The 18,448-nt window shown below is 40.2% G+C and overlaps 1 protein-coding gene across 2 annotated transcripts in view; it reads right to left on the reverse strand.

Annotated features, from left to right (window-relative positions):
* PLPPR5 (phospholipid phosphatase related 5) overlaps positions 1 to 18,448 on the reverse strand; it is a 219,001-nt gene that overhangs the window by 123,271 nt on the left and 77,282 nt on the right. The window contains exon 3 of one of the 2 annotated variants that reach the window (XM_045036261.1): positions 2,165 to 2,353. In XM_045036261.1, the coding sequence (XP_044892196.1) occupies positions 2,165 to 2,353 (189 nt within the window). Of the gene's footprint in view, positions 1 to 2,164; positions 2,465 to 18,448 lie in introns of those variants that run through there. The other variant, XM_023258933.2, reaches the window with a different exon arrangement.

The following is an 18,448-nucleotide window of genomic DNA, read 5'->3' on the forward strand; positions in this document are numbered from 1 at the left end:
CAGGACTGCCATTACTATGAGAACGTACTGCTTGGAAAAGCAGAAGGGAAAACAAGGGCCAGCAGCGAAGGTAGCCTCTAAAAGCCAACACTTCCTTCCCTTCAGACTGACCCCCCCAAATTCTTTCTCTTGCAACTAAAGGACTGAACGTCAAAATATGATGGGAATCAAGTGAGATCCTCCCTTTTAAAACCTCTCAATTTTTATTCTCCATGCCTGCCGCATCAGCCCTCTCATCCTCTTTCTGAGAACATGCTCTCTGGAAGCAGTAGAAGTACCATGGCATTTGGTGCCAGTCCCATGGGCATAAAAACACCACACCTCCCATTTTTATTTTCAGCTCCTTCCATTTTATTATCTGATCCTCAGCGTCCTCAAATGTTATTTGGAGAGGAATGCACTGAGGACTAAATGCTATTATGACTCTTCAGTGCCCAGCACAAAGTAGGCACTCAGTAATGACTAATTCCCTTTCTCCTCCTAGTAGGAAATAATCAACATCTTTGGGCCAATATGTTCTTGTCTCTAACTGACACTTGCCACCAAGGATGGGTGGTCAGGATCTGAAGAGTGCTATCTCATTTAAATAAGACACAGAACAGTAATTACCAAGGGAAGCGTTACAGACATTATTGATTATGGTTGCAACCAAACAAGTGACCTAAAAGTGACAGGCTTTTTTCTTAAAAAAACAAAAACAAAAACAAAAAACCCTGAGCTATTTAGTCACCCAGAAAACATGTGCCTGAAAACCCAACATCTGCAGAAAGCAGAAAGAATCCCTCCAACGACTACATTTTCTTTCTTTTTTCAGTTTTTCAAATGGAAGAGAACACAAACATGAAGCTGGATTTCTAGAAAATTACAACACTAAAACAAAACAAAACGTTTTCTGGTGCAAGTCAACTATCACGGTACCTGTGATAAACGAAGTTACTTTGAAGTTATCAAGAAGTTCCTTGGTGGGATTCCATTATGTGTGTTAGGAACTTCCCATTATTTGGAAAAAATATTAAATGATTTCCCCTAAAATCAAAGCAAACATGAATATCCAAACCCAGGATATACCATCGATGTTCTCAACATTCATTGTTAAAATGTACACATTCAGCCACTAAAATAAAACTTCCTTTTCCCTGTCCTCTTCATTTTCCAATTTCCTGTTTGCTATCTATTGAGAGTTGAAAGAGAGAGAGAGAGAAGCGGTACCACTGGAAGGAAACCTCCAATACTTTGACAATAACAGAGGAACCATAATGTTTTCTTTAAGAAACACCACCAGTTCTACCAATAACTTTGCACCATATTCACATATGTAAATTATTATGTGGTAATCCTTCTAATAATTATACGTGTGTGTGTATATGCGTGTATGTCCTTATACACACACACACACACACACACACACACACACACACACACACACACAGAGTCCCAAAACCTCCAAGGCATTCTAAGCAAAGCTATCAGAGATAAGGACTTAAGATGCCCAGAGACTAGACTGGAGCAGCCTTTAAATGAATCTTGTAATTTGGACACAGCTCCTGCTTTTCAGCAAGCACTGCTGCTGGACCCTTCCACTTAGCAGTTTTCAACATTCTTTCTTAGCTATTTGTTCCCTGGTCAGCTTAGTCCCACTGGCACTTTCATGTGAAAGGGAAGGCGGTGGTAAAATGGGAATACGCGCCCAGACTCAGGAAGCAGGAGTCCCCTCCACACCCCAGCAACTGATGCCCTCTCCTCCTCGCCGGCCCGCCGCTGCTCATCTTCCAGGGACAATCTCAGAGCAGGCGGCCAGCGGAGCAAGGCCACTGAGTGGAGGAAGTAGAAATTCATCCCGAGGGCTCACCTCCTCCCCAGCCCCGACCCCCCAACCCATCACCTCCCACGGCCCCCTTCCCTCTCATCCTCCTCCCCGCCACCCAATACTGCAGCCGCAGCAGGGGGTGCGGGGGTGGCATGTGGGGAGAGGTGCGGGATTCCTTCACACCCACCCCTGACGCGCCCTAGAAGAATGTCCTCTGGGGAAGGGGCTGCCCACAACTTGGAGGAACTTAGAAGGCAAAGCTGCCGCGCCCCGACCCTCAGCGGGGCCTCCACCCCGAAGGTGAGGGGCGACAGAAGGGAGTCCGACGCCAGGGCGGGCCCCCCCCCCAGGGCTTACCACGAGCACGGGGACCCCGGCGGCCAGCGAGTAGAGGAGCACGGGGGGCACGGCGCTGCTGTCCTCCGGGCCCGGGTAGGGCTTGCGGTAGGCGCTGTCGTGGCAGAAGAAGCCTTGCACGTTCACGGTGAACGTGTCGGTGTACTCGAAGTAGTACGCCAGCATCACCGTCCCTGCCATGATCACCATCTGGAAATAGAGCATGCTGCTGGTGAGCGCCGCGGGCAGCAGGGGCATGCACGCCTCCCGGGCCGGGCCGAGCCGAGCGGGCGGCGGACGCGGCGGGCCCCCTCCCGGGTCCGCCGAGGCAGCCACCGGGGGCGCGGCGGCGGGGGCGGCGGGAGGATGAGGCGCGGGAGGAGGGATGGAGTCGCTGGAGGAAGAGGCGGAGGCAGGTCCGGGTTTCGAGGCGCCAGCAGGCTGCAGAGGAGGCGGCTACCCCCAGACGAGCCCCCTCTCCCCTCCCCGCCCCCCGCCCGCCGCAAGCGCCGCCCGCCCGGGCGCGGGGTCGCGCGGGAGGGCGGGGAGTCCCGGGCGCCGGGCAGCGGCCGCAGCGCCCCTCGAGAGACCGTTCGCGATGCAGCAGCGCCGGGTGAAGCCCCCAGGCCCGCCCGGAGGAGGCGGCGTCGGTAGACGAAGAGGCAGAAGTCGGGACAGCGGCACCTGTACCCCTCGGAGGGCGGACGCAGTGGAGCCGGAGAAGCTCCTCGCGGGGGTAAAAACCCAAAAAAAAAAAAAAAAAAAAAAAAAAGGTTGGGGGAGGGGAGGCAGTAGAGAAGGAGCTTCTAGAAACTCCTTTCTGAGGCAGCAGCTGGGCTGTTTAAGAAACCCGCACAACGCCTGGGAAAATGGTGCGTGGACGCGTCTTCGGAGCGCAAACGCCACCGAAGCTCAAAGTGCCGGATGCCGCGCGGCGAGTTTCAGCCGGCGCTCGCTTGGATTCTTTAACCCCGCGCAGGACACACGCCAAGCGGTGGTTTCTAGGCACAATTAGAGAAATGATCTCAGAGCATTTTAGATTCGGAGTTTCTCTGCCTCCCCTCTAGCTTCCTAGGGCTTTGTAATGTAGAAACACAATCATAGTTCGGTAGCTCCCGAAGCATCATCTTTCGTACAACGGCCCTTTCCTCGTTCATGTATTCTCCACTTGCTCATCTTCCCAGTCTCCTTTTATTAGCTGCTTGTGAGAAGAGGCATTGCAGATTCCTGGCACCCAGCGGTGCCTGCCACCAGGGAAGGGAAAAGAGCTATTTACCTCATCTCACTATTCCCTGAGTTCCGGGGAATTGCTGGGATTCCCCACCGGTCAGGTGGAAAGGAGAGGGAGACCAACGTGGGTCCCATCACAGGCGTACGAAGCACACCCATACATGGGCATACACGCGTGTGCATAGCTCTGTAAGTAGCTATGGCACTGCATATATGTAAAGAGCCCATTCCGTGATGCCATGTGGGTCCCTGCGTGCAAGCTTAGGCAGCAAACTTGGGGGTGGGGGTGGAGGTGGGGGAGGATCTTAGCGGAGCCTGACACTGCTCACATCCTCCACTCTAGAGGGCAGGTAAGGAAACATATGTAAGAGACAAGGGAATGGAAATATTCCTAGAGCCCTTTCCGTCTCATTAAAATGTAGATTACTTTAGCAGGTTTCTAGAATATTCATTTTAATGGGTTGTACTTGATGATTTTTAGAGGTGGGTCTTTGTAATAGGAAAAAGCAACATTGGTAGGCTACTAAGGCCATTTAAATTTGGCAAATGATTGGTATTTTGGGGAAGTAATGGCAGCGTGAATTTCTTTAATGTAGGATACCTTATTCTCCACATGTTATTAAACATCCTTTAATAGCTACTTACTGGGTAAAAGACACTGAACAACATGTATAATAAGCAGTTTGGAGCAGTGGGAGGGAATGGTTCCTTAAGTGGACAAGAGTGGCATATCTTATTATGAAAATATAACTACTACAAAGGTACATGATTTAATGCCCCATTCAGAGAATCATTGTAAGACTGTAGGAGTGTTTTAACTACTCCTCTGATTCTAAGTAGGAATCCCCCAAACCTTTCTACTTAATAGAAATTTGGGGAACATGGTACTAATTTTTTAAAGGTAGATTTTAAGGGTAACTTGGATTAAGGAAAGTGATGTAGGTAATTTATCCAAGCCAATGAAAACATACATTATTTTTTAAATTAAAATGCATTGTACTACACTGTTAACATGTATTGAGTGCCTGGTACTGTAAGTGTAACAGAGCAGGGCCCTTGTGTGTCCTGTTCACTGTTCTGTCCCCCCACATGAGGAGTGTATGCCACATTGTAGGTATTCAGTAAATATGTTGAATAAATTAATGAATGTGTTCCTCTAAGAACAATGGTGAAGTATGTTCACATGTAAAATTTATAGTAAGGGTTAGGGAATCCTAATCTTTATGTCCTAAGATAAATATAGACTGCTTACTTACATGGCATACTGACATTGAAGGTATAAGGTGAATGTAAGAGCAGCAACTTTGGTACTACCTCAGTTTAAATCCCAGCTCTGCCACTTACCAGCTCTGGAAACCTGACCAAGATGCTGGACTCTTTTTTTCTGCTTTAGTTTTGCCACTGGTAAAACCGAGATAGTATTAGCACCTACTTTACAAGGTTGGTATGAGGATTAATGATGGTCACTTATGTCTGGCACATAGTGAGCACCTATATCACATTTAAATTTATAAAATTTGATTCCTAGACATAAACATATCTGGACTACTTTAACTCGGGTCACTCCAGCATTTATCACCAGTCACTTCCTTCTGATTTTTGGCTTACAAAATGATTCTGGGTGTATCCATAATTCTGTAGGTGTATATATTTTTCCATAGATTTATGCACATCTGAAAGAGATGCCATCCATCTCAGGAATAAGATATTATTTTCCTTCAGAATCTTCAATATCTCCATCATTTGTCCACATTAGACATAGACAGTCAAATAGCGTTATTGATTGATTTATGGTTGACGATCCAATGCTGAAATTCAGAGTTAATACTGAATCTTAACTCACTTTATAAAGATACCAACATTAAATTCAACTTCCATGAATATTTGAGCAGATTGGTTATTCATAGAAATGATGTGAGGTGGATGAAAGAGCGTGAGCTATGTACCCTTGGGCTGGTTACTTTACTTTCCTGAGTCTGAGCTTTTTCGAGGACAAAGTGAACTAGTCTTTCTTATTTATTTTGACAATTAAGTGAGAATATATAAAGTACCTAGCCAAAAGAAGATACTTGTTTAGTATGATTCTTCACTTTATTTTCTTATAAATTATTTAACCTAATTCTTTTCCAAAATATATCTTTTCAACTTCAAAGAATCCTTGGGAATCCTACCATGTAATCTATCTTTTACAGTTTCTAGATTAACAACAGCACTGCTCATATTTAATCCTTGGGAATCCTTGCCTAAATTCTTAGTTTAACTTAATTCTTAAGCACATCATTGTGTTTTCAAATATATTATAGCAGTCAGTCTTTCTTAAAACATTGTACTGTCCTGCAAATTCTCCCCATCTCAGCCCCTACCAAGGAGGATAATCTAGTAAAAACTGTGGTATTTATAACTTTTATTTTCCAACTTCCAGTGACTCATTATATTTATTTGCATGTCTTAACAACCACTACGATCTTACTGTGTTTCTTCACCCATAAAACATGAACCATGATAAATACTGAGACAAATCTTGTGGGAGTCATTTATCATTTGCAATATCTCTCATCTTTCCACCTCAATACTAATGTTCTAATAAGAACTAGTAAGGTGCTAGACCAGCAGGAAGATGTAGTCCTTGTCTATATGGTTTATAACTTTTCGTCCACAGGCAGAAGACAAATGCACAAAAATTGGGGGTGGACTTTTATGCTGGTAGCAGTGTAAAGACCAACTGAATGAATGGTCTTTGGGAAGCCATGCATTGACTATTTTGGGATAGCTAGATAAATAAACATATTCTTCTTTTACTTTGAATATCTAAGGGGCTTGCTGGAAGGGAACTGGAAATGTACCTAGGTCCTCAAAATTATTACCAGTTGGGTTCTGTACAATAAATCTGTGACTATCAAGAGAGGCAGACTGAGATTTTCCACTAACATCCAAGGGTTTGGCCCTCATTAGTTCATAGACAGAATGATTTTGCCAAAGATGACTGAGCATTTCCAAGGACAAATGAAGATACAGAATATTAAACATTGGGTTTCCATGTGTTTCAAGTAACTCGGAGGTAAGCTGAGGCATTTTCCTGAACTTTTCTCATTCCGTGGTACAAAAATAGAAAAAAAAATAACATTACTGTCAATGCATAGCTGAGATGGTGAGGTATGAAGGATTCAGAAGACTTTACATAAGACAGACTAGGGCACCCTCTCCAAAAGAACAAAGTCCTCCTTTTGACAACAACAATGACAAAATCAGTGACAATAACAACAAGAATGCGCATAATGCTAAACTTGAGCTGGAGATGTTGGAGGAGATTCATGAGCATGAAAAGTTAGATGACTTTGTACTAATGAGGAACTTTAAATATTAACATATAGATTGGTGGAAAGTCTAACGGGAATAGATTTGGAAAGTGATTTTTTTAAATAGGCCAGGTAATTGCTTTCAGAATAAGTAAAGGCATCTGGCAATTCATTCTAATAGTTATTAAACTATAAAAGGCAATATCTTGACAGATCTTTATTGAACTGGATCCAGAGAAGCAGCAAATACACGAGTTTACTAACTCTCAATTCGATACAGAGGACATCCCAGAAACTTGAATAAGAGATACGATGGAGATGTAAGACTGGTTAACTCAAGAAATGTGCTTAAATGTGTTCATATAAATTCAAAGATACAGCATCCTCAAAGGCAAACTAAAGAAAGCTAAGGACATTTGGGATTGCACCTTGACCTCTTATTATTGACATTATAGTGCACTGCTTCCTCACAGAATAATCCTCAGTGCTTGCTGTAGGAGGTAGCTGCTTTCTCAAGAAAACAGAAGGAAAAACAAGCTAGTGTAGTAATTTGTATGTCTGTCTTTGAGGTTCCAACTGTAATGGGATGTTTATCTCAAAGGCCAGAAACTTCTGACCTGGTCGAGAAGTATTTATCTTCAGTTAGACCCCTGAGGTATCTTTAAAGTGCCTTACTCTGTGACTATATCACGGCTGATCCTATTATTCTACATTTCCAGTATTATTTTAAGTTTTCCCTTTAAAAACAGTTATCACAAACCAAGTACATATTTTATTGGAGCACATATTAAGTGTAGTTATATATCACTGAAATCAATGGCATGAAATTGATGGACTAAATTAAAGAGTTAACATCTATGAGACATTACGGCTGGGAAAGAATAGAAAAATTTAATATGTTACCAACTGAACACTCCTATATTAAAATAAAAAAGTTACTGAGTTAGGAAGAGTTAATTGGAACATGATGATAATACTATGTGGCCGTGGCAGTCAGCCTATCTGAATCTCAGTTTGCTCATTTGTAAAATTGGGTTAATGAATCTTTACAAAGACATTGAAAGGCTTATATTAATAAAATGCTTTGAAAATATCAAAGCATTGGGCCACTCTGCATTAGAAAGTATATCATAATTAGGAGGAGAAAATGCCTAATCTAAGTGAGAGCTGAATTTTCTCCCCAGTACTGAGTTCCAACTCAAAAAACTCTGATTATTTGCTATCTGTTCTGTTTCCACATCTGTGAATATTGGATTATTTACCATATGTTTCCATCATTTAAAAAAAAAACTCACATTCCTTGATTAAATATAAATCCATGGGTCCATGACATTGGGGGAAGTTTCAAAATGTTCAAGTTCCCTGAGAATAACTTTAAACAGTTATTAAGGATAAGGACATAGGCGTATGTCAGTGAAGTGATGGGTAAGCAAGCCCAAGAACTGAGGACTCAACAGAACCGAGCTCATATCTTTGTTCTGTAGATTCATAATTATGGGACCTTGGTGAAGTCATTTTAGTTTCTTAGTTTCTGTAAGACCCTAAAATGAGGATAATGCTGCCTACTTCACCAAGTTGTAGCACAGAGCCTGGGCCATTCATGACAATAAATGATCATTATAGTTATTATTACTCTTCTGGTATAATTAATCCTGCCACTGCTGGATCAGCAAAACTTTCATTGCGTAAGATTTTGCTGTGTAAGATTTTGCTGAACTGTCTATGTAACATCATGTTACTTGAAGACACCTGAAAGTCCTTACTTGTGCTGTGATAAATGAGGACTTTCCTAAATGAAATCACAAATTGTGCTAACACTGGAGTTTCTTTAGAGGTGTTATGGAAAATGTGGGGCAAACTATGCTGGTGACAGCTGCAGGTCCTTTGTCAAAGGTACAGATTGTGAATGGTAATAAGCATTTGTTTAGTTGTCCTTCAGTGTACTGGATAATGATTGAAACAAAGATACGGTGAAACAAAAACGGTTCCTTACATTCATATGTGAACCATAATCAATTATTAATTTAGAATCAGACAATTTTTAGAATGCTATTTTAGTGAGGGCACGAAAACTTCTGGCTTAATGAATTTCTGGTATAAATTTAGTCATACTTGATTGGATGGATTATTAAATTACTGGATTGTTTTCACCTTATGGGTTTACAAAATAAGCTAGTAAAATAAAGTTTTGGTCAAGGAAAGAAAAGAAAAGAAAGACAAAGAACTTTTTTATAAGATCTTAATTGCTGCAATGGAAGATAGTAGCAGAAAGCATTACCTCTAAAATATAAGTATTATATGTTGTAACACCTTGAAAGAAACTTGGGGGAAGTTTTTGGAAGAGAGACATATCACTGTGCATGTTGTTATGTGTACTCTTCTGATTATCACTTTTTGTTATTAAATCAGGCCTTGATTAATCATATTTTATTACATCAACCTTATCCTTATTATAAGCAATGCTTCAAATGTAATGATGTCTTCAATTTAATGTAATGGGTAAGAATAAAATATTTTAGTTTGTTTTCCACTCACTGATGGCTTCCTTTAATATTCTTCTGGCTCATGTGGATCTCTAATAAAAATAGAAGAACATGAATAGTAAAATCTTAATTAACTTCATAAAATTCTCATAAAATAGGGTATCTTGGGGGAACTACTGCTTTTATTAATAGAAACCCTTCACATTTTTTGGAGGTACTCTTTTTTTTCCAGTTTCACTGAGAAGTAATTGATGTACATCACCGTTTAAGGTATACAGCATTGTGGTTTGATTTATGTATATTGTGAAGTGATACCACAATAGATTGAGTTAATATCCGTCTTCTCATATACAATGAAAAGAAAAGAAGAAAAAATTTTCTCCTTGTGATGAGAACTCTTGAGATTTACTCTCCTAATTTTCCTATGTATCATGCAGTTGTGCGTTTCGTTCCCAGTACTTATTTGTCTTCTAACTAGTTCGTGCCTTTCAACCACCTTCTTCAATTCCCTCTCCCCACACCCTCCATCCCTGGTATCCAGAAGTCTGATCTCTTCCTCTATGAGCTTGTTTTTTTGTTGTTGTTTTTGTTTGTTTGCTTGCTCTTAGATTCCACATGTAAGTGAAATCATACAGTATTTGTCTTTCTCTGATTTATTTTGTTTAGCATAATGTCTTCAAGGTCCATCCATTTTTTTTTATGGCTGAATAATATTCTATTATGATGAATATTCATTAATCAGTGGCTACTGAGGTTGTTTCCATGTCTTGGCTATTGTAATAATGCTGCTATGAACATGGGGGTACAATATCTTTTCAAGTTAGGTTTTTCATTTCCTTTGGATATAATCTCAGAAGTGGAATCGCTGGATCATATGGTTGTTCGACTTTTACATTTTTGAGGACCCTCCTTACTAGTTTCCACAGTGGCTGCACCAATTTGTAATCCCACCAACAGTGCACAAGGATTGCATTTTCTTTACACCCACAAACTAGCATTTGTTATCTCTAGTCTTTTCGTTGATGGCCATTCTAATAGGCATGAGGTCATAGCTCATTGTGGTTTTAATCTCCATTTACCTAATGATGTGTGATGTTGAACATTTTTTTTTTATGTACCTGTTAGCCTTCTTCTTTGGAGAAATGTCTGTTGAGGTACTTTGCCCATTTTTAATTGGATTATTTGGCTTTTTGAGTTCTTTGCATATTTTAAATATTAATGCCTTATCAGATATATGGTTTACAAATACTTTTTTCCAATTCCGTAGGTTGTCTTCTCACTTTGTTGGTGGTTTCTTTTGCTGTGAAGAAGCTTTTTAGTTTGATGTAGTCTTGTTTGTTTATTTTTGATTTTGTTGTTTGTGCCTGAAGTATCATGTTAAAAAATTCATTCCCAAGGAACATACTAAGGAGGTTTATTTCTAACTTTGTTTCCTAGGAATTTTATGGTTTCAGATCTTACATTTAAATCTTTAATTCATTTGAGTTCATTTTTGCAATGGGTAGGATATGGGTTCAGTTTCATTCTTTTACATGTGAATATTCCATTTCTCAGTACCATTTATTGAAAATACTGCCTTTTCTCCATTGGTCTGTCTGTTTTTATGCCAGTACCATACTGTTTTCATGACTATATCTTTATAGTCTATTTACATTTCTTTGATTGTTCACAATTCAACTATAATGTGTCTCAATATTGTCTTATTCAGGTTCAACCTATTTGGGGTTCTTTGGGCCTCATAGATCTAAATGTGCATTTCTCTCCCTGGGTTTGGTACATTTTCAGCCATTATTGCTTTAAATATACTTTCTGTCCCTTTCTCTTTCTCTTATCCTTCTGGAATTTTCATGATGTGAATGTTGGTTCTTTTCATTGTGTCCTATAATCCATAGCTGTCTTCACTCTTTTTCTCTCTTTTTGCTCTTCTGGGTAATTTTCAATATCCTATTCTCCAGGTTGTAATTCTTCTGCATGGTTGAGTCTACTTTTGAAATTCTACTGACTTTTTCATTGCAGTTATTTATTTTGCAACTCTAAAATTTGTTTGACCTTTTTTTTTGATGGTTGCTTTTCCCTTTTCAAACTTCTCATTTTGTTCATGCATTTTCCTAATTTTGTTTGGTTGTCTGTGTTTTCTTATTCACTAAACTTTCTTAAAGAATTCTGAATTCTTTGATAGTTTATAGATCTCCATTTCTTGAAGCAGTTAGTGGAGCTTTATCAGTTTCCTTTGGTGTTGTCATATTTACTTGATTTTTTGTGATCCTTGATTCCTTATGTTGTTATCTGTACATTTGAGGAATTGGGCCCCTCTCCCAGACTTTACAGGTTTGCTTTGGCAGAGACAGTTCTTCACCAGTCAGCTCAGTTGGGTTTCTGGGTGTCTCCTGGTAATGTCTTTGGGCAGGTAGAGGCTGCTATTATGGTCTGTTTTGGGGTGAGGCAAAAGTTTGAGTCTGAAGATGGGAATGAGGGTGTTGTGCCACTGGCTGAGAATAGTTGGATAAGACTGCTGGCTGGATCTCTACCCAAGAGAAGTTTAGGCTGGGCTCTACATTTTCCTGCATTCTCTATTCAGGCTTACTAGATATCTGGGATTGGATACTATTTTCAGTAGTAGATGGGGCTGTGAATTAGCTTCCCTGCATTGGCAGGTCAGCAGGATACAACCCAAGGTCTGCAAAGCTCATTGTCTGGGGACATGAATCAGGCCAGAGTGGGCACTGAATTCCATGGTCAGCTGAAGCCATTGGTTTTGCTCTGTGTAAGGGGGAAGCCAGGGACTGTCCTCTCTGTTCAAGTGACACTCTGTGTAGGCCTGTAGAGTAGGCAATACAGCTTCCTGTGTGCTCTGGTTACGTTCCCTGATTGGATAGGCTGAATGCTGTACTCAGCATTGAGTGGGGCTACAAATTAGATTCCCTGTGCAGGTGCAGTAGTAGAAGCAGCTGTAAAGCCAGTAAAGCTCTTTGTTGTCTCAACTCGAGCTGACTGGCACCCCAGGTTCCCTTACTGACCAGGCTACTGGCTTTGCTCAGTGGACTATCATCTCTGCGTGCCTGCCTCTTGGCTCGAGTGCCCCTGGGTCACACAGTTTCCAGTAGTTGTCTCCAGCCTTTCTGGTCAGGTGAGGTGAAATATAATTCCCCACAGTGTCTCCACAGGTGGAGCTGTGTTGTAGTTCTCTTGCCTGGGAGAGGGAGGAGCCGTTCCACTCTGCTTTCGGTTTCCCAAACTGGCTGTCTGGTTTGCAAAGGGCCCTGAGCTGTCCTCAGCCTCCACTATGAATTAACTCCCCAGCCTGTGCATATCATGGGGGTACTCCATGCCCAGTAGTGGCTTTTCTTGAAATGTGCTTTCGTTTTATTGCAACAGCAAAACTATTTATTAAGCAACTACTCTATGCTAGAAGCAAGGGGAAGTGTTTTACTCTCATACCTCTGAACCTCACAACTACTCCTCATTTACTGGTGAGGTGTGGCAGCACCAGTCATAGTTTGCCTAAAAAGTAGTGTGCAGGGGCGCCTGGGTGGCGCAGTCGGTTAAACGTCCGACTTCAGCCAGGTCACGATCTCGCGGTCCGTGAGTTCGAGCCCCGCGTCAGGCTCTGGGTTGATGGCTCAGAGCCTGGAGCCTGTTTCCGATTCTGTGTCTCCCTCTCTCTCTGCCCCTCCCCCGTTCATGCTCTGTCTCTCTCTGTCCCAGAAATAAATAAAAACGTTGAAAAAAAATTAAAAAAAAAAAGTAGTGTGCAGATACTACCACTAGAACTATTCCACCTAATTGAGGCTTTCAGGGTGTGTGGGGTCCAATTTGAATAAGTCAGGTTTTTACTAATCAAGATACCTATTTGTAATTCTACAATAGCAATTTAAAATGGAAGCTGCTCTGTAGTGGCACAGAGTTTTCACTTTGGTGGTTAGTGACCCTGGAAATGAGACCATAGGCTTCAGGAGTATATGCCCAAAGATCCCTTTAACATTTGACGATCCGGTTTAGCTACTAAACTAGGAGTGGAAGATTCAGGGAGGATTGGGAATTGGTGCTTGTATCAGTCTGCTTGGGCTGCCATAACAAAATACCATAGACTTTGATAGCTTAAACAACAGAAATTTGTATTTTTACACTTCTGGAGGCTAGAAGTCTGAATCAAGGTGCCACCACAGTTGGGTTTGGGTAAGACCTCTCTTTCTGGTTTGTAGACAGTGCCTTCTCACTGTGGTCTTACATGGTCTTTCCTCTGTGCTTGCACAGAGAGAGAGAAATCTGGTGTCTCTTCCTCTCCTTATGAGAACAACTATCCAATCAGATTAGGGTCCCACCCTTATGACCTCATTTAACCTTAGTTATCTCCCTTAAGGTCCTATCTCCAAATAGAGTCACATTGAAGGCTAGAGCTTCAACATACGAATTTTGGAGGGGCATAATGCAGTCCAGAACAGACTCCTGTTGCTCTCCCAATTCAATACATTGGAATGTTTTATTAGGTTGAACCATATGAACTTGCCGTTTCTACAGATGCCAACTAATTGATTATTGGCAACTTCAAATGGATTAACCTATACAAGGTCAATACAAATATGTTTGATTGTTGAACTATCCAGATGATTATCCCATAAATTATCACATTAAGAAATAATAAGCTACATTTACTCATTTTTAATGATATCCATGCCCTCCCAATCTGATAGATTTCCAGTTGAACTCTTTAAAAGTTAAGTTTGAGACCAAGTGTATTTTTATTAGCTCATTGTAAAAGTCAGAAAGCATGAGTTAAAATGACATCAATGGCACATAACTTTAACGACTTACTTGGCAGTACAACTGTACTAAAACTGAAGGACAGTCTTACTCAGTTGTGCAGCCAGAAGTACAAAATGAATAAACATTAGGGAGTTTGGGCTAAGCACACATATATTTTTTGTCTTTGGGTCAGAAATTTAATTGCTTCTTCTTGCTCATATAGATTAGGATGCCGAATGCTATGCTCCAGGAATTGCAACAAATCAATTACTGACAAGTAATGGAGTCCAGTATCAAGTGAGATAAGGATGCTTAGGAATCATTTTCGTCAGAAGGCTTACCAGTGCTGTCTGAATCACCCAAGCCTTCTTTGTGTTTAAGTATTGCCTCCTTCTCTCCAGCTGGCTATGACTGCATACAAGGACCAGAGAAAATAATGCATCTATCATATATCATCCTCAGATTACATGGACCCCCAGTTCTGTCAGTGTTGCTCAAAACAAGTTTCCCAAATTCCTTGCCTGTAGACACTTGCCCCGTAAGATAACGTTGTACTGGAAAAGCATGCAAGTTTGTGTTTTCATTTATTTAGAAACATATTTATTAAGAATTTACACTCTACAAAGATCTGACCTAGGAATAGCAGAACAGATTATCTCCCATCTGCTCGTAAAACAGATGATAAGAAAGTCAGTGTTACAAGTTCCCACACCTGAAAACCAGGAGAATAAAAATTTCTAAAAATATATACTGTCCTACCTTAATGTGATTGAAGATGGGAGGGAAAACAGACATGATTTATTATTATTATTTTGCTAAACACTTTTCATGCTTTAATCTTATTTATTTCTAGAACCTTGTAAAATAAGTATCATTCCCCCCTGCCTTTGCCAAATCTCAATCTCAGAGAGGGTTTCCCACTTTCCCATGATTAATAAGTAGCAGAACTGATGTTTGAATCTAGATCTGGCTGGATTGCATCATATTGACATATGCTGTGTCAATTCTTCAAATACCATTTATCTTTAATATAAATATATTAAAATATATATTTGAATAGATAAACAAGATATGGTATATCCATATTAAAGTATACTACCCAACCGTAAAAAGGAATAAAACTCCATAACTTGGATGAATCTTAGAGGCATTATGCTGAGTGACAGAAGCCAGTCTCAAAAGGTTACATACTATGCAATTCTATTTACATGTCGTTCTTGGAAAGACACACCTACAGTGATGGAGAACAGATCAATGGTTGCCAGAGACTAGGACTGGGTGTGTGGTATGATATAAAGGAGTAGCACTAAGGAGTTCTTTGGGGTGGTGGACCTGTTCTGCATCCCAATTTTGGCAATAATCTGAACTACACATGTGATGTAATTCATAGAACTATACACTAAGACCTCAAAAATGATTGAAAAGGAAATACTCAAAGGGTGAAAAATGGCAGATATTTTTCTAATAAGACTTCTGGGTTTTTTTTTATAGTTTTATTCTTACACATAAAGGTGGTATGTTTTATGAGAGTTTTAATCCCATAGAGAAAAGTATATATTCTGACTTACCTGTATCTCAAAGACAATAAAATGTGATGCTTAGGAATGATGGAGACTGATATGTACTTGCAAGTTTCTCGGAGTTGGTATATATGTTTTATATCTGAAGGAATAATGTGAGCATTTCAGATAAGAATTCAGTGCATTAAGGGGTGCCTTGGTGGCTCAGTTGGTTCAGTGTCTGACTTCAGATCAGGTTGTGATTTCGTGGTTCATGGGTTTGAACCCCTTGTCAGGCTCTGTGCTGACAGCTCAGAACATGGAGCCTGCCTCAAATTCTGTGTCTCCCTCTCTCTCTGCCCCTCCCCCTGCTCTCACTCTCTCTCTCTCTCTCTGAAAAATAAATAAACATTAAAAAAATTAGAATTCAGTGTATTGAGAGGAACATCCCATCCAATAGAGGAGTGAGGGGGATAATGTAGATAAATCTTTCTGCCAGAGCCATTTCCCACAATAGTTGGTGGCAGAAATAGGCACCCTATCCCAGTGATTAGAGGAAAGCACACTGATTCTCATGGAGAACTAGAGAACTATGAAAGAGACATTGGAAAAAACACAGTTGTGCCAGTTAAGCCTAGCAAATGGAGTTTGGGAAGAGGCTGGAGCTGGTGGAAGGAGAGAGTACCAGGCCTTCACCTGGTCACATCAGGTAACAGGTCATCCTCTGACCATATCCACTGACAACATCCCCTTGCTATACCTAAAACTTATAGCTTCGTCAGGATTGGCTTAGGAACTTGCATCCTTGAAGGTTAGGGAGGCTGCAGAGGGTGAGCTGGCCCTTTAAGCAGTTCTGCTGTAGCTTCAAAAGGTTACCGTGCTTTCCCAAGACTTCGGGCATGTTATTAAATGAGTTAATGTATGTGAAAAGAGTACTATAAATTGTAGGGTACCACAGAAGCACTAGTTATTATTAACCTTGAGGCAGGGAGACTGACTCAATGGAATATATTAAACTAGAGGATTAATCTGTAAGGTAACCAAAATACCAAATGCTCGGTCTTCCCAATTTTTAAACATGCACTTCAGGTAGACATAATCCATATGTGCCCGCACATTGTGCACATATTCATACTGCACATTAATAAACACATATAAATGAGCTGAAAATTGTGAATTACTCAGTAAAACCACAGCAGCCCATCTTGATAAGATTACCCCTTCAGAAAAATCCATTAAAATGCAAATATGTTAAATAAATCAAATTTGGGGGGTCAAATTTTCTAGGGAAGTACAATCTGTTAGCAATATTGCATCTCTATGGAATTTCCATCTGAATTGTACTAATGATGTGCAGACTGAGAGTGCAGTGAAAGAAAAATTTCCAAGACTATGGGCTTCAGCTCTAGCAGATGTTGTATGTTCTGATAACTAAATCAAAATGAGATGGATAAAAACCATTGCACACACTTTACATATATTTTCTAAAAGAGAGATACTCTATAATGAGCAATTCAGAGAGGAAATAAGGAAGTATACACTATCTTAAAATGACATAATTCACATATATCAAAATATTAAATATATTTACAACATTACACCAATCTCTTTTATAGGCATACTGGGTACAGGCTTGAATTCTGTAACAATGAATTTCCTAGGCAGAGCTCCTTTCTATCCAAGTGATTCAGAAGGGAGAGTGAGGATGTCACATTTGATGCATCTACGGCCCCCAAGCTTCTCTAATGAAAACTAGGATTCAGACTAAGATAGTAAATAGCTGTTGGTTTTATCATCATTGTCTTGTTCTGCCCAATGTTTCATCATATCCCTTTGAAGTCATTCAAGTAGGACTGCTCAAAGCCACTGTCTGAGGTAACCTAGTGCAGAGGAAGTCTGCCAGACTCAAAACATTGTGGTTGTGTGTGTGTGTGTGTGTGTGTGTGTGTGTGTGTGTGTCTTCTTTTATACACTTCAGAGCACTTGCATCCCTGACCATATTCTGTGACTCCATCCTTCTTTACTCTGACATAGTTCCCAAACTTTGCTACACACTGGAATCCCTAGAAGGCTTTTACAACTGTTGCTGTCCAGGTCATACCCCATACTGGTTAGATCAAGATAGGAACCAGGCAGTAGTGTTTTTTGTTTTGTTTTGTTTAATAATCCTTAGGCAATCCCAATGTGTAGCAAAATTTGAGAACCACTACTTTATGGCCGATCTGACATAAGACATAGTACTTGATACTCTATGTATATTTGACACTCCGTGTATATTTGTAGAGTAAATGAAAGAATCTAGCCTCAGATCAAAAAGTCTTCCACTTACTGGGGTTCAGTTGCACCTTTTTTTTTACAGTCATTTCCCTAATACTCCCTCAAATAACAAAGAGACAAGTGACACATCTCATTATTTACAAATATCCAAATCAAAACAACAACATACTGGGATGTTTGTTTTTTTTAAACATTGAATTACAAATGACATATGCAATGATAAAAACCCATGCTAGTGAGAATGTGTTGTGAACATTCTCGTACACTACTTTGTAGTACAGCCTTATTGGAAGCCTTTTAGCTAAGATGCAACAACAACAACAAATGGATCCTTGGTTACATATTTTTAAATCTATCCCAGGAAAATAAGTGGAACTTAAGAATAGAAATAATAGTTTGCCACGTTATTTAAAACATGATGAGATGGAAGTATTTAAATCTCTAGCAACAGGGCATTTTTGAGTGAATGATGAAATAGCAACTCAATAGCATAAAAATGTTACTGAATAATTTTTAAGAATATTGAAATTATTTTATTAGAACTAGACTCAGATTCTCTTATGATGCTCCACTTTTTCTCTACTTCTAAATCTTTCTTTAGAAAAAAATCACTTAATGGAAAAACAAAGCATAACAAAATAATATCACTGGGAAGGCTATAATCGAGGTCTAAATGAACACATCAAACCAAGATGATGATACCTAAAATGAAAAATGAATCATGTCCCATGAAGGAAATTGCCTATGCAATGCTCATTCTTATTTAACTGTCACAAC

Source organism: Felis catus, chromosome C1, assembly GCF_018350175.1.
Source record: "Felis catus isolate Fca126 chromosome C1, F.catus_Fca126_mat1.0, whole genome shotgun sequence".
Lineage (NCBI taxonomy): Eukaryota > Metazoa > Chordata > Mammalia > Carnivora > Felidae > Felis > Felis catus.